We start from the raw sequence: 15,849 nt of genomic DNA, 5'->3' as shown, positions 1-15,849 counted from the left end.
GAGATGTACAGAGACAGCTGTGGTGCCAGAAGCCTGGGTTGAATCTCCTTGATGGTGTGACCTCCTGGAATTTGGGTCCACTGCAAAGGGCCTTTAATGCCCCTATCCTGAACTTCTGGCCTTCTTTTGAAGGGATAAGGGTCGCAGCAGTGGAACAATGTAAAAAGATACAGTTTATACATATAATCTTATTTATGTCTACATCTCGATATGCAGATGCATATGAAGAGAAAGGAATAGACTGCCATCCAATGATTCTAGGAGATATAAAAAAGAGGTAGGAGCATATTTCTGACTTAATCCCACCATACCGACAACAGTAAAGAAACTGGGAAACATCCAATACAGCAATGCAACAGGAAGGTAAACACACGCTTGCCCTAAGAAACCAGCTTTGAAAAGCTAATATGTAGAAGATAATCCCAGAGCAGCACATGAGAATTTCGGTCAGAAGTTATTTTTATAAACGTATGGCGCACTCCTCTTTTCCTGCTTTATAAATTTAGTGTTTTTTCTAGCATATATTCATTATGCATTGTTAGGACATAAACTATAACACCAGAATAAAACTAACAGTCAACAGCTGGCTGGATAAAAGACGACAGACTACAAGGTGGTAGCAACATTGCCCTAAGAAGCTGCCCTAAAAAGAGAGTTAGAGACATTACTTGGACTACAGAAAGGGGAGGGTGGCAGGAGAAAGGTCTTAGTATATTGTGCAGAATTCAAAACATACTATACAAATAGTTTCAGAGGTGGCTGCATCAAGTCGTGGGTTTGCAGTGACACCATCTGCCAGTTTTTACTGCCCTGTCCCAGTCTCCCCACTGGAAATGCAGATGGAGTCAACCTGCACAGGTGGTCTCACCACTGGAAGTTATTGCTTCTGGTATCTTAGGTCAGAAAAAGTGGAGCAGGGCTCTTCAAGCATTTTGCAAAACTTCAAAAACCTTGAATTGCCCCTGCCTTTTGGCAGGTCTCAGTACACACAGAACTTGCTTCTCTGTATGCTCGCACCTCAATAGGTACAAACTCACCATGAGCCCCTGCTTAAAATAGCGCTCTCCCGGAAAGCAGCCACAAGTGCTACTTTCCAAGCCTGTAACACTGGGTCGCTTTGAGCCAATGCTCCAGTCATGTGATGCTGTTGCATAAGGTGTGGAAAAAAAGCACAACCATAAGGAGACACGGAGCTGTAGATTACAAACTAATTCATCATTCCTGGAAGACAGTACGCTTCTCGGGGCCAGCCACAATATTTTTTCCAACTTTCCTTGGTAGACTTGCATACCCTTAGAAACATCAACATGCGATTTGTGATTCCTAGGAAGACGACTGGATTTTAGGGTTGAAGAAAGAAAGGTGTCTTGCCATTATTTCTAGGCAGAAAGGTCTGAATATTGAAATATACACAGCCTGCATACTTTACACTTTCCCAGAAGGCTCTCTAGGAAAATTAAAATTTTGAAAAAATAAAAATGAATTCATAAAATCTATGCAACTGTAATAAAAATAAGCAGTATTCAAGCAAGCAGAAGCTAGAATGCTCTATGTACAAATAACTTCTCCAAGTTTCAAAAGCTTGCATTTATAAAACATTGGGATAATGCATTTTTTTATATTTTCCATTAAACCCTTTCTCTCTTACTGTCTTTTTACTTTTTAATTAAATATGGGGAGCTAGAATGTGTTCCTATTTAATCTAAATCCTGCTGGAATGTATCTGAAGGTACCTTTTCCCATGGGTTTACTCACAGGCTGAGAGAAAGTAAGTTTTAAATGTTCTCTGCTTTATAACAGCTGAGAAAGGGGCCAGTGTCTGGAATGCCTTTGACATCTGTCTTCACTGATTTGCATTGTGCTTGAAATCCTGATGGAGATTGACTTGACACTCCTACAAACTCTGTCAGCTCTGGCAATCTGTATTCTTGTCCAGCAACTGCGGTGTATGAAGCACCTCCCCATTTAACTGCCCCAAACTCCCCTCCTGACTCCAGAGCTACATTTTGAAGCATCCGTCTCTGTAGGAAAAACATTCCGCATACTTGTTTGCACATTTCTGTCTGCTTACCACACAATGCCGTGTGTGCAGCCATAGATATCGGCTTTCCAGTTCTAATGTGAATGGACCAATAAGGAAATGTCACTTTAGATACTGTAAACAGTTTGTCTACATGTGTTTTCTGAAAAATGAAACCTATCAGTAACACAGTGATACAGTAGCATTTAGATACTTGACAGATACTGCTCAGTAGCATTTTCTGAATCAGCTATAAGCATTTTCAGATCAGTTAAACTGCATGTGAGTGTTTTCTGTGGTCTGTGTTTTCATGCAAATTCAGGCTCTCCTGTTGATAATCTCACATGAGCTTTCTCACTTTACACCGCCTTTCTCATTGCTTCCCAGTATCCCTTGTGACCATAAAGTTTTCTTATGAACACACCAAGTATCGGGATGACCCCTCCATGAATACTTTAAAATAAGACTGCTAAAGCCATCATAGTTAATCTCCTCTTACACTTTTTCAGTGGAGAATGCCTTTTACACGCAATGTTATTCTTTCTAAATAGCTGTGCTGTCTCAATATGCAGTCTGCATTACTGCTTGTGATGATCATGCGGCTAGTTCAACCTTGATGTAAACTTATCTACAGCAATGCATTGGATCAGAGTCAAATATTGTTTAGAGTATCGCGTAAATTTTTTTTTTTTTCCCCTTTGGCATTCAACTTTTTAACCGGGGAGGTCTGTGAGAGACTGAATCTGTGGTCCTGAGAAAACAACCCCCTGTTTTCCTAAGTTTCAAGTAAATTCATTATGGCTATATGACTCACGTGGCTTTAGTGGCCTTACTGGTTTATTTATTATAGTGCCAAGAGACAATTCCCCTTGTTTACTTAGGTTTCTAGTCACATATTTCAGACTTTTAAATAACACTCATTTTTTTTAAAATATCTGCGTTTTTAAAGGACTGTTAAATAATGGAACCTTCTACGACATTGTATTACTTCAGTTTCATACATCGATCCATTGCGTTGTTATGACAGCATCCAATTGTGACGACACAGATCACAGCCTTGTCTAATCTTCTTACAATGTACATTAAATATTACGTCAGTCTACAGGTACTATCAAAATACACACAGTGAATGCTAATAATCCTTAAACAGCCTGAAGGAGAGATTTTAGTACAGACTCACAACCTTAAGGATGAGAAAACATACACACAACTTGGAAAGTCAAGATTAAAACTTTTGATCATTACACACTCCTATTGCAATCTGGAAACAGCATCAGGCATTTTAATTATTTAGGTTTTTGCTTCTCAGAAGCAATATGTCTGATCAGCAGTTAAAACTACAAAAACATCGCTTCACTTTGGAATAGAGCATGGCCAAGCCCAGTCAGACAAATAATCCCATAGAGCATTTTCATTCTCATGTAAAATTTCTCATTAACACTCACTTATCTTGAAAACTCTCTTACCTTATTTTTCTTTCCAAATGTAGTTGCTCGTTTTGCATCCCAGGTTTATCTGCCACAAGTTACATGTGATCACGTCATTATTTTACAGGGTTGAAGTGTCACAGAAATTCAGATCTATTCTGGCTTCTTCATGGTGTTCTAATACATATAAGGTTGTAAAAACATGGGGAATCCATTCTAGCATTGTTTAAACTGTAGGTGATTTTAATGTGCCATTAGAGTAACTAATCCATTACAAAAACATTAGCAAAGAATGTATGTGAATAACAATATTGTTCTAACATACCCTAAAAATTAATGATGAGCATGGAAAAAACAGATTTTTACAGTCTATCAAGGCTCTTCACATAGGTTTTGTTGTTGGTTTTTTTTCCCCCCCAAGAACCATATCTTCATTAGAATCTTATCCCAACGCAGCACACAGGGTAAGTATTTTCTCAGAGTCTTTCCACAGTGTAAAGGATCACTGTATTTGAAAACAATGAAGTTCCTTTAAAAAAAATGAAGGACACCAGAATATTTAAAATGCACAATAGTTTTTCAAAAGTGAATGAGTATAGATTCCTAGAAAACTCATTTAGTTATTTTCAGTGAAACAGGCTCAAAATATTCCAATTCTGATTTTTGTGCAGAAGAAAGCATCTTGTTTTTACTGAATAAAATGTTTAGAGAATACAATCATGTAAGAAATAAACTTGCAACAATTTAAATGCCACGCATGGTAGAGCCCCAAGTAGCTTTTACAAACGCTCAGTTGAATAGATTTTCGGAGTTTCTTTTTAGTCAGAAAAGCTTGGGTGTAGGATGAAGCTGCAAAGGAAACTGAACCGATGAAAATTCTTAAGGGTCTATTCCAAGACTCCTGTTTTGGGAACGCTCTTACCATAAGATTAATTTATTTAGACAATTTATTAATAGGCATTTAGAAAACATGGATGATCATTATTCTTTTTGTCACACTTTCCCATCAATATGGGAATAAGGTCAATTAGCTAAAGCACTTTCGTAATGGTTTGCTACAGAATAGCCTCCTTTTGGAAGCCTTCATCAGAAGAACAACTTAGCTAGCTCTTTAATATGGTACAAACTACTAGAAATTAGGATAAATGGATGGAAACTGGAACTTATGGCAAGCAGGCATCTTGGAAGAGGCTCACTGTGAGCTACCTACTCTGTGTAATCAGGCTACAGTGGGGCAGGAAAAACATTCCTTGTTTCTGGCTAGCTCAAATAGCTCCAATAGCAGTTCTTGCGGACTGCAAATATGGCAAAACTGCTTCTTGGCAGCCCCTGCACAATCCCGAGATAAGCATAAAAAGCCATGGGGCAAAACAAGAGAAGTTATCAAATCAGTGAAGTTTCACAAAAAAATGCAATGTTACTAAATTGTGTGATGCTGGCACAAGGTGACATTTTTTCCCCTTTAATTTTCTTCTATACTTCCTTCCTAGTCTATTTCTCCTCCTTCCTATTCTTTATTGCAAGGCATAAGCTTTGCCAAAATAAATAGTGGAAAATGCGTGTGTGTGTAAAAAAAGCTCAGATATGCTGATTTTGGTTGCTGTCATTCATATGAGCCTTAAAATAGGTTCAACCCATTCCAGAATTCACTGTAGGAGACTGAACTTGCAGGTTTGTTTTTTTTTTTTTTTTTTTTTTTTTTTTAATCTCAAACTATATCTAAATTAGACTCTCAGGAAATTCTTAAACACGAAAGGTAAATTGCATACTCATATCTTCAGAAGCCTCTACCCCATCACACACAAATATTATGCATGCAGCCCATGAAATCCACTGACAGAGCATTGTAGTTCCAGAAAGTGTTTCGGTCTGATGAATAAATAAATGTGTGTTTTTTTTAATCTACACACTGACGCTCGCTGGATGTTGAAGCGTCTCAAGAACGCTGCATATATTACAAATGTCAGACTTCTATTTCGACAAAACGTTGCCTACCATTCTGAAATAGCTGAACAAAATGGTATATATGAAATCCTGTTCTCCATTTTGTTGATGAGAACTGCTATATACTTTTCACCAGCTGACAATGCAACATATGTCTCAGTTTCTCATTAAGAATATGTCTTAAAGGGGGGGGGGGGGGGGGGAAATGCAGACTAATTAGGTACCAAAGCTTACTTGCTGTCTTTTAGCTGAAGCTTACAGAACACCTACTAGCAGGCATTTCTGGTTGCATTTTAAAACATATATCTCAATAACATATGGTTATCGAGATTTTTTTTTTTTTTTAAAGTGACTTCTGCATCCTCTAATTTTAAAAGCAACAACAAAACCCCAAAGTGTCAAATTAGGCAAGTTGAGAGCTTGCTTGCAATTATTAACACATTTCTTGTCTTAAGAGGGTGTCCAAAGGGGTGACGATCTCTAGTGACTAATGGGATATAACGAAAACAGGAATGTTTTAACTAGAGACCTCTCAGGCAGCGGCACCCTCTTCCTTTGCAGAAGAGACTCTTTTTGTGAAGCAGAATTACTTGGTGAGAATGAGACCGCGCTTAGTTCCACAAATTGAAAAATAATCATCATAATGAAGTCTCAGAGCCAGCTCCATTCCTTGGCACGTTCAATCACCTCTGGGATTACACAACCATGCTTACTTCTGCAAGTGTGAGAATTTTCTTTTTCCTTTCTTCCTTTCCACAAGCGAAGCCAAAACGAAATACAATTCCTTTTGCCACATGAAGGATTTGATCTTTGCCAATTTGAGCGATTTGATCAACTATAAGTTTAGCACAAATCACATCTGTCACGTGGAAGGACGAAAGACAGCCACTTACAAACCCATCTGAAGTAAAGAGAATGGGTTAAGCCAAGAATATCCTGCAATGATGCTCAGTAGTTTATCAAAGGTTAAAAAGAGAAAACACACAAACTGACCATGTATCAGCTTATTTGACTTAAAAAGAATTCTAACCTAAGGACTTCAGTTACTCGGGTATGGTGTAATAAGCAGGTAGGAAGAGAAAAATAGTCCATATCATACAAAAAAAGGAACAGAAAGTGAGGAATCTTGCTTCTAGGTGTTAATATAGCTTGGTATGACATGCCGGTGCAGTAGCTGGGTAGCTGACAAGTGGAACCAAAATCTAGTATTACACATCCACAAAGTGATACAGTCAGTTAGCACGATCAGCAGTGTGATCATAGTTTAAAGAGGTTTAAGAAAAAAAAGAACAGATACACAAAAGAAAAAAAAAAAGGTGTGAACAAATCTGGTAGCACCCAGTTGCACTGGTATTTTATTTTTGTTTGAGGGCAAATTTACAAGTCCAAAAACCGTCTTGTTCGTGATTCATTTAGCACCGTATCTCTAATCTAGCAGATGATGTTACTCCCTTTTTACAGGCTTGAAAACAGAAGGTTTCTGTGAAGTGAAATGCCTAAGGTCACACAATTAGCAGAACCACTTCACACTCTCAGTCCAAAACAGCTATCAATCTTTGGGCTCTTTTTTTTCCTTTTTTTTTTTTTTTCCGGGGGTGGGGGGGGGGCAGGGCAGGAGGGGGAGTGTGTGTTAGATTTTTTTAAGAAAGTTTAGAGACTATGCTGAGCAGCAATTTGTAACAAGACAGCTTCCACAGTCAAAATTCTGTTCTGGACAATGGGAGCGCTCCCAGTCACTCTAAACAGAGCAAGAGCCATCACCGAGAGCCCTTGTACTGCTCTCAAACATATATTTGTAAAGTAATAGTCTGAAGATTTAGCAGACGATGTTATTGCACTACCTGCAGAAGAACACTGATACTAGCGGGAACATGGAGACATGTTCTGGGAAAGAATAGCTCATGTTTATAACTGACAGGAGATTACACATACCTCTTACTTGCTAGCCCTGACAGCGTCCATTCCCATAAACTGTCCAAGCCCCATTTCCACAAATGGCAGAGCTTAGATGGGTTTTGGGTATTAGCTTGAAGAGAAATTTTGCAACGGAAGTAATTACCAGATGATTTAAGACTAGTTTTCTTTTCTCAAAAGCATCAACACAATATGCTGCAGGCGGTCCCATTAACACACCTGGTTTACAGAAGTTGAAGCCTTTCTGAATCCTAGAAAGCAAGTTCATCCTTTACTCCTTAAATAACCATTAGGATCATTTAGTAGCTAAGTATATTTAGCAGCTAAGTATATACATAAAAAAGCAATAAAAAAAAGAGTCCATTAAATCCCTGAAGCACTGTGGAGAGTTACTGCCTAATCATTAGTATTAGGTAGCTGCATGTTGAACAAGATTTTTCGCTGCCGATTACAGATTAGACCAAACTCAACAATAAAGGTCAAACATTGGAGTTATTTTACACTGGCTGAGATCAGATTCTTTCCAGCATTTAAGGTGACTTTGACACATTTCAGCACTAAACCATTCTTCCTGGCAGGTCCTGCCCAACATTTAAGCACCTCCCCGCCCTCCCTTCCACAGGGCATTTTGCTGAATTAACACTGTGTTCTAGGATGCAATTTATTTAAAAACATTTATTTTAGGCAAAATTAAACAGACATTTGAGATTACATAGAAATACAGTTTCCAATTGGATCACATAACGTTTTCATTAAAAATGCACTGTTGTGTTGATTTAAGTATTTTTGTATGGATTGACCAGGTATGTAATATTTTACCATGCCATTTGCAGTCAACTATCATAAAAATCAGTAAAGAAAAAGGTTTCTTAAAATGTGCAAATATTATCTTAGTGTTACCATTGATAATAAATGACCACTAAATAGATGCTTATTATGTAAAGCTTTTTAAAGTACGATAAAAATACAAATTCTATTTGTTAAAAAAAGCCATTGCTATGGCTACTAAACATCCTCCTTATACAAATTCCAAAATACTATATGACAAACAAAATTATAAAGACTTTTCTTTATGAAACATATACTATTCTATTTGTTAGTGATTTCATATATTTTTAATATATATATTTTTATATATAATACTTTATATGAATGTTGAACAAAGAGAGAGGAAGACTAATGCAATGTAGGACATTAAGGCCCCCATTCAGCAAGGTACCTGAGCATATGTCAAACTCAGCAAAGGAATAATCCCATTCATTTCAGTGGACTTCAAATGTATATGCAGAAGTACTTTGGTGAACAAGGCATAAAGATATACGTGTGATGATGAATTTGCAAAATGAATTTTTGGTGTAAACTGTAACCACTAAGGACAAAACCATAAGTATCACAAAAAACTTCTCATGAAAAAGGAAAGAAAATATATATATAAAAAAAAATCTGAAATTTTGTTTTTTTTTCCACACCTGTATGTTTTGAGGGGAAAATATGAGTTTTAAAAATTTTTGAATTGAACTAATGTGGAGTTTGGGCATCAAAACATTAACGATAATTTTCTGAGATAGGTTTAAGATGGTATTTTATTGCTTATGCTAAAGAGTAATGAAGAATATGCATAGACAGGTCAGCGTTCAACTCACTAGCAGCTGAAAATTCTGGTGCACAGTTATTTCTGCAACATGAACAACCAGTGGGTATGAAGGGCTTTCTAACTTATTGAATTCTTGCAGCAAGCTTCAAAATTATAGTAAGACATATAACATTAAAGCAGACAGTGAGAAAAATACTCAACACAGCCTGACTGTAAACACTCAGGTGTTGAAAGTAACTTACAGAATTGAGCCCAGTAAACAGAGTGCCTGCTTATACAGAAAATTACATCAATTCCTAAGTAAATGCAACACCGTGATCTTCTTTTTAAGTTATGGTTATCATGTAATGAATTCCAAATTACATACTTTACAGTTCAGCTATAAAATATCAAAACAATGGGCAGTTACTTTGTCCATTCCGCAATTTAGCAGTTCTATGCTCATTAAACACTAATTAGCATACTAACAATTTGTTAGTTTCTAAAACATGAATTAAGGACCTAAAAATCTTCTGGATTATAAACTAATAACAACATATATACAGCATAGTAACCATACACAGTAATAGAAATCCATTACACAGTATCCAGATTTACCTTTTAAGCACGTATTAATGGTTAGTATTTTCTGCTTCTTCACTGCAATTTGAGCTTTTTGTACTAGATATTAATCATTTTACCACTTGAATATTAAATAATGTCTTAAAACTTAATTTCAAAATGCTGCCAAGTAAAGTATTATGTAAAAATCATGCTTGCACATCTGCAAACAGAGAGAGGTATGTGTGAGCTTTCTGAAGAACTTCTCAGGCTAATAAAGTGTAGTAAACCTGGGGCAAAGTGTGAGAGAAAGAAACACAATAGCGTAATTTAATTCATATTTCATAAACAAATACAACTTTTTACATTTGTACAGGGAAAGACTGAACTAAGTTGGATTTTTACAGAAGCAAACCTTACAGGCGTTTACAGGTTGAAAAAAGCAATTTTTGGCACATGGATAATATCTGTGAACACGTGTTCAGAATTAAAATAAAAAACACTGTGTAGGAATTTCACATTTAGTTTCCTGGCATCAGCACCTGCTGTCTAGTGGGTCAAGACAAAATACCGTGCCTTCAAGAGTTAATCCCATTTTGAACCCCTCCTGCAATGAAACAAGACATAGTTAATAAAAAGGAAAGCAACTTCTGGAGGATTAAGCTCCCTCTCTAAAAAACATCTAAATTTGAGTTTATCTTTAGGCAGATAAACCATAAGGCTACTTCAGAGTGAATTCACAGACATTTACATTATTTGGTCAGCCGATTTTTAATAAGTCTTAGTGGTTAACTTATAAAAGGATGCATCTCTGGTATAACAAAAGAAATACTGTATGTATATAAAATGCAGAAAATACTATAGAATAAAAATATTGAATACATATAGGAAAAACAAACAAACTTGATATGCACCGTGTTGCTCCTGAGTAAAATTCAACATTATTTATAGGGGTATAGATTAGAAAGATTAGGGCTATATAAAACGAGTTTATTATATTTACACATTGATGAGTCAGATAAGTCACAGACATTGTTACTAATATCAGAAATTCCTAAAACGTTCAGATCAAAATTCCGCTTTGTACTTACATAGTTTGATTAGTAGGAACACAAAAATGGTTATAAGCCTACTCTATTGAAAAGAAATTCATTCTACAAGTACCTGTGCTTGGTTTAAAAAATGTACTCAGCTTGTACCAGTTCTAAAATACCAACAGCACTTTTAATACAGGGAAACTGCTCTTGTTTTCATTTCTCTTTTTGCTTTAGAAGAAGCTGAAAAATTGTGGCTTGACCTTCAAGAGAAAAGTCACCTTTGAGTCGAGAGATTTTCAGTCTGTTAGGTGAAAGTACTGTAAAGCTATAAGCAACTGGAAACAAGGGCTCTGAATAGAAATGCCTTGAGAACATCAGCTCCAGTGGCAGCTGTCACAATGTTTAGTTCAGTGTCGTCTTAACATACAGTTCACTTAGAGAATGCTGATTGTACGCTATGAAATCAGTAATATGTGCTTTCATGAAGCAAACAACTTGTAAACAAAATAAACCCTTTTGTAAAGCACTCTATTGGGATTACGCATATACTCAAGCCTTTTCTCATAATGCACGGCATTACCTCAAGAGCATACCTTTTGGTTTTAAAAGATAAATCCCAAGCCAAACCAGCTTAATTTTAAACAAATTTAAACCACAGGCTAGAATTTTAAAAGCATATGAATATTTAATAACTCCACCAGCTACTGCCATCAGGAGAGTAATGCTGAGAAACAGAATAAAATTACTGGCAATCGTTACTAAATGATCTGAGATTTTCCAGGTAAAATTTGAATTTTCCTAAAGGCAGATTTATACTATGAGATGATGAGCCAGTAGCAGTACTGCGGTGTAAACCTTCTCCAACTGCACTACCCACTTTGCCCTACCTGGGTGACATGGTACTGCCAAAGCTCAGTGGTGTATTTGACTTTGGTTTTTTTCTTTTTTTTTTTTTTTCCCCCTCTGTATTTTTCAAAGAGCTAACAGGAAGAGCATTCAGTGTAAAAGATATTTCAGGCAAACAGTATCTGAAGTTCCAAGTCAAACACATCCTGTTATAAACAGACATTGTTCATTTACCCAAAGGACACTATTAATTGATGTAACTGCACTCAAAGGAGGACTGCTTACACAGAAGGAGAATTCAGAGAATTAGCCCTACAGTCTAGCCTGTTAAATTGTAAACCACACAGTTCTGGTGTGTCTGAAATGCTAATCTTTTAAAGTATTTAAAGGCTGCTTCCAGTTTTGAGATTGTAAAAGGGATAGTTTGTGCTTCAACCTGAGGATGCTTGTTACAGCTGCAATAGTAGAAAAGCTACAGCAACTGGTTTAACAAGGACAACCAACTTCATTCTTAGCAATCCGGACAGCCCCTTCAGAGCTGTACCAGCCCTATGACTGAACACGCATCCCATGCACATCCTGCATGCTCTTCTTATCTTCTATACATTCAAGCACTGTTTGTTGGTGTCTTACATAGCTGCACTTCCAATGCCCGTTTTCTGGCTAGCTAAGACCAAACCAGATTATGCATTTTGGAAGCGCACACATCTCACTGCTCCCGTGTAGATCATGTAGGTTTTTTTTTTCTTTTATTCCACACAAACTGATATTTTGTCACTTATCACTTACCTTGTGTTTGCTATGACTTTACTTTGAACTATTTCTACTTTCCTGAAGAACAGTGGTCTCCTTGACCTTTCTTTCTGCAATTTCACTCCAGACCACTTTCCCCCCGTCATTTAGTCCTCCTCATCTTTTAAGCTGTGATATTTTGCATTTAAAACAATCACATTTTCACGTACTTGCAATGTGATCAATGTTAATCCATTAAGAGACTGCTGCACTATATGTATCGTAATTATTAAAAAGCCTTTTACCCTTTATTACCATAGTGAACTATCTTCTGTTGTAAAATAAGATAGTGATGCAGTTGCCAGGTGTTGTTATTAGCTGCATACCTGAGAACCCAGCTCCTGTTACAGGCAGAATTGATAAGGAAATAAAACCTGCTACTGCAGTGCCAGGAGCTGCAGTGTTAAACACATGCATGCTTAAAAATGAATCATGCACATAGCTGTCTATAACAGAAACATGACATTTCAATGTCAGATACTACAGTTACCAGTAGGCTCAAATTTTCATGGCAACCACAGGGTGAAAAAAAACTGTAAAGAGGACATCAAGGCAATCTAGAAAACTACCTGGGCATTTTTCAGACTTTAAAAGTATGTCAAGTCCGTATTTATTCTTCATGAATATTTCAGTGGAGAACAAGAAGTGTGTAGGAGTATAAACCAAAGAAAGCTATATTGTCTTGACCAATATTCCCATCAAATTAAATGCAGCCCTCAAAAGGGGGGAAAAAAAAAATCAGAACATCCTAGCCCAGTAGATTCTTTGGCAACGTGATTGCAATCAAATTCTGAAAGATCAGGAAAGCACAGACTTCAGATCTCCCACAGCCATCTCCATTCCTAATTTCACAAGTTTTGCAAATTAACTACCAATTCTTAAACAATTTTTGGAATCTCCAAAACTATACTTTGGCAAATATATGATACTAAAAAAAAAAATAAATTCCAATCAACTGTAGTCAACCAAGCTGTGGGAAGACAAATTTTCAAGAAAACATTCTCCTTTATGTCCTGACACAGTTGAACTGTGATTAATGCAGACAATAGAGTGCATATCCTATGCTGTAGTTCTCACAGCAACGCAGAACAGTTAAAGCTTTATGTCTGCTTTCAGGAATACAGCTCATACATACGTCCCAACTGCGCACGTCTCTCAAGTCTTATGGCTCCTACTTGAAGCTGCTGTATGATTATTATAGTATCCATCACACAGCATATGCCTACTCTCAACTCTCCACTCCAAAACCCAGCATTCGCAGCTGCAATAATAATGATGTCAGTTGGAATGACTGAGCAGATTATAAATTATGATTTGTTTTTGTCTTTCTAATAAACTCGATTAATGTGTTAGGCAGAATATTTTTTCTTTAAAAATTACATATATAGTCAGCACTTGGTACACATTACATACTGTATATATAAAAAATGCATCATTAATTTTAACACAGAGCATTTAAAATATTTTGCCTTGTGAAATTCTGACATTTCAACTTCTAACAACATGTGTTCTTAGCATAACACACTGCCTGTTCATGAAAAAACAGGTGTGCCATGGCTTCCTGTACTTTAAAGGTTCAGGAAACAATAATTCCTCATTTGGTCAGAAAATCTCTCAAATCTGCTCATTTTCAGGGAATGCAGAAAAAGGCCATCCTCTGATACTGGACAAGAGTGGGAACAAGAAGGGATATAACGTGTGCATCTATATTGTGCCTTGCTTCTGTGTTCATATCCCCATGGTGACAGTGTCAAGTAACTTTCTCACTTCCAATGTGATTTAACTCAAGGACTGAACATCTTAGTTACCCAGAAAAATGATGGTATTGTACTAACATGTATGATTCGTCTCTTAAAGAAAGCAGCAAAACTTATTTTCACTAGAAAAAAGTAACCTGAAAACAACCCTCTTCCAAAACTCCCATTTTTTTGTGTCTATGATAGAAAGACGTGAGCTATTCCAGTTAAAAACAGTAAACAGTAAAAGACAAAGAACTTCCATTTTATCAGAAGATAAATTTGCCAAAGTCAACCCTTATGGCTCTGAGAGTAACTCACTTATCACTTCACAGTGACTTCACTCAATGAGCTTAAGTCAGCACAAACCCAATGAACCAATGATAAATTTACACGTCTCTGGGAAGAGAATTTAGAGGGCTGAGCATAACTTTTTTCAGATGGAAAGATGTCAAGCCTACTGACTGCTTCGGGCCATGCAGGGAGAATGGCTTGCAGCTCCTGGAAGCTTTATGATATTAACTACCTTGAGATTTTAATAAATTATAGCAGCTGTTGCGGGTATGATTCATGATCCAGGGAAACTTCCCCTCACTGCAAGACTTCTGGGAAAAGAGACAGATTCATTTTATTAATGTCTGGATACAGTCAAAATAGAGAGGATGAAAATATGTTTCAGCATAAGGGTGGGGGGAAACAGGAGGTTGGATAGTCATCAGAGAGAGGCCTGAGCTATAAAAGTAACATCTCGTCACATGTTTGAGTTTTGAGCTCTCCAAAAAGATCAACAGAGATTGGACTGAGAAATGGAATAGAAAGAGCTTAAGTGTGAAATTTGGATCCTCACTAAAGTTTAAACATAAAGATGTTCTCCCAGAGGTCAGGGAGCTTTATCTGATCTCATGAAGTGCAGAATATTGGTGGCAAAGGAAAAGCACCCACTACTTAAGAGTTTATTCTCCAACGCCTCTTCTGCTGTGCTGTGCTTTCCTCTCCCCCATTGGAAACATATCACTTTCCAATGCACGCATATGCCAAGGCAGCTTTTCTGCAGACTGGGGCATGTTTGCTGAGGCATCTGACGTAGCTCTACACGAGAAATAGGGTAAGAGAGCCTGGACTGAGCTGCTCCAACCAGGCTGTCACTGCCTGGCGCTGAGGCAGCTTGCTTGCCACTCCCAGTGTAGGATAAACTGCATTTAATACCTTCTTAGAATAAGTTTATCTTGTGAACGGTTAGATGTGTTTGTAAACAACTTACCTTTGTATATTTAATGGAATATATATTTACTGAAACTCAGGCTCTACTATCATAATGTGAAGATAACAGATTCATTCACGTTGTATTCCAGAGAAGGAAAGAAGCTTACATTTTTCTTTCCTGTTTCTTAATGTTAGATTTCCCGAGGGAGATTACATGTTCTGTGGTTTTACCTTTTGTAGGTCCGTTTCACCTTCCTTCTTCTAGGCTGTGTATCTAACAACCGCTGACTTCTAGCACAGCTAGCTTTTGCTTATTGCAAGTTTTAAAATAATTATTACCAATTAAAAACACGTTCACAAATGTGATTGTACTAACACAAAAAAATCTATGTATCAAAGGTTTTGCTTAAACCATTTCACTAATGAAAATCTGATGATCAAAACCGGAGATTTCACTAGTACACATGGAAAACAAACACCAATGAAAATGAAGGCTTAGTATTAACAGATGATAAGACAGATTAAGGAAAACTAAAATCAGCTGTCCCTACCTTAAAAATTGTAGGCCCCTAAAAATTAAAATGGCCCTGACTTACAGGGTTGTATATATAAAATATAAATCGTAAAAAGTTTTTATATTTATATATATGTACACACATATGTATAAAAATAAAAACACCAGACATGAACACATGCATACTTCAATTGCAAATGCTTTAAAAAAATACCATTATTAAAATATGATATACCAACCATCGTTGACGCTAGGCACCCAGGAAAGCACAAGAAGATAAAA

General features: G+C 36.8%; 1 protein-coding gene across 5 annotated transcripts in view; it reads right to left on the bottom strand.

Annotated features, from left to right (window-relative positions):
- Nucleotides 1–7,960: 7,960 nt before the first annotated feature.
- GULP1 (GULP PTB domain containing engulfment adaptor 1) overlaps nucleotides 7,961–15,849 on the bottom strand; it is a 163,023-nt gene continuing 155,134 nt past the window's right edge. For all 5 annotated transcript variants that reach the window (XM_087732540.1, XM_087732539.1, XM_087732538.1 and 2 more), the window contains one exon: nucleotides 7,961–10,046. In XM_087732540.1, coding sequence (XP_087588666.1) covers nucleotides 9,975–10,046 — 72 coding nt within the window. In that variant the 3' untranslated portion in view covers nucleotides 7,961–9,974. The remainder of the gene's footprint in view (nucleotides 10,047–15,849) is intronic.

The sequence above is a fragment of the Nipponia nippon genome, unplaced genomic scaffold (genome assembly GCF_047370975.1).
Source record: "Nipponia nippon isolate SJK-2023a ecotype South Korea unplaced genomic scaffold, ASM4737097v1 scaffold_5, whole genome shotgun sequence".
Lineage (NCBI taxonomy): Eukaryota > Metazoa > Chordata > Aves > Pelecaniformes > Threskiornithidae > Nipponia > Nipponia nippon.
This window is presented reverse-complemented; position numbering and strand designations above follow the sequence as displayed.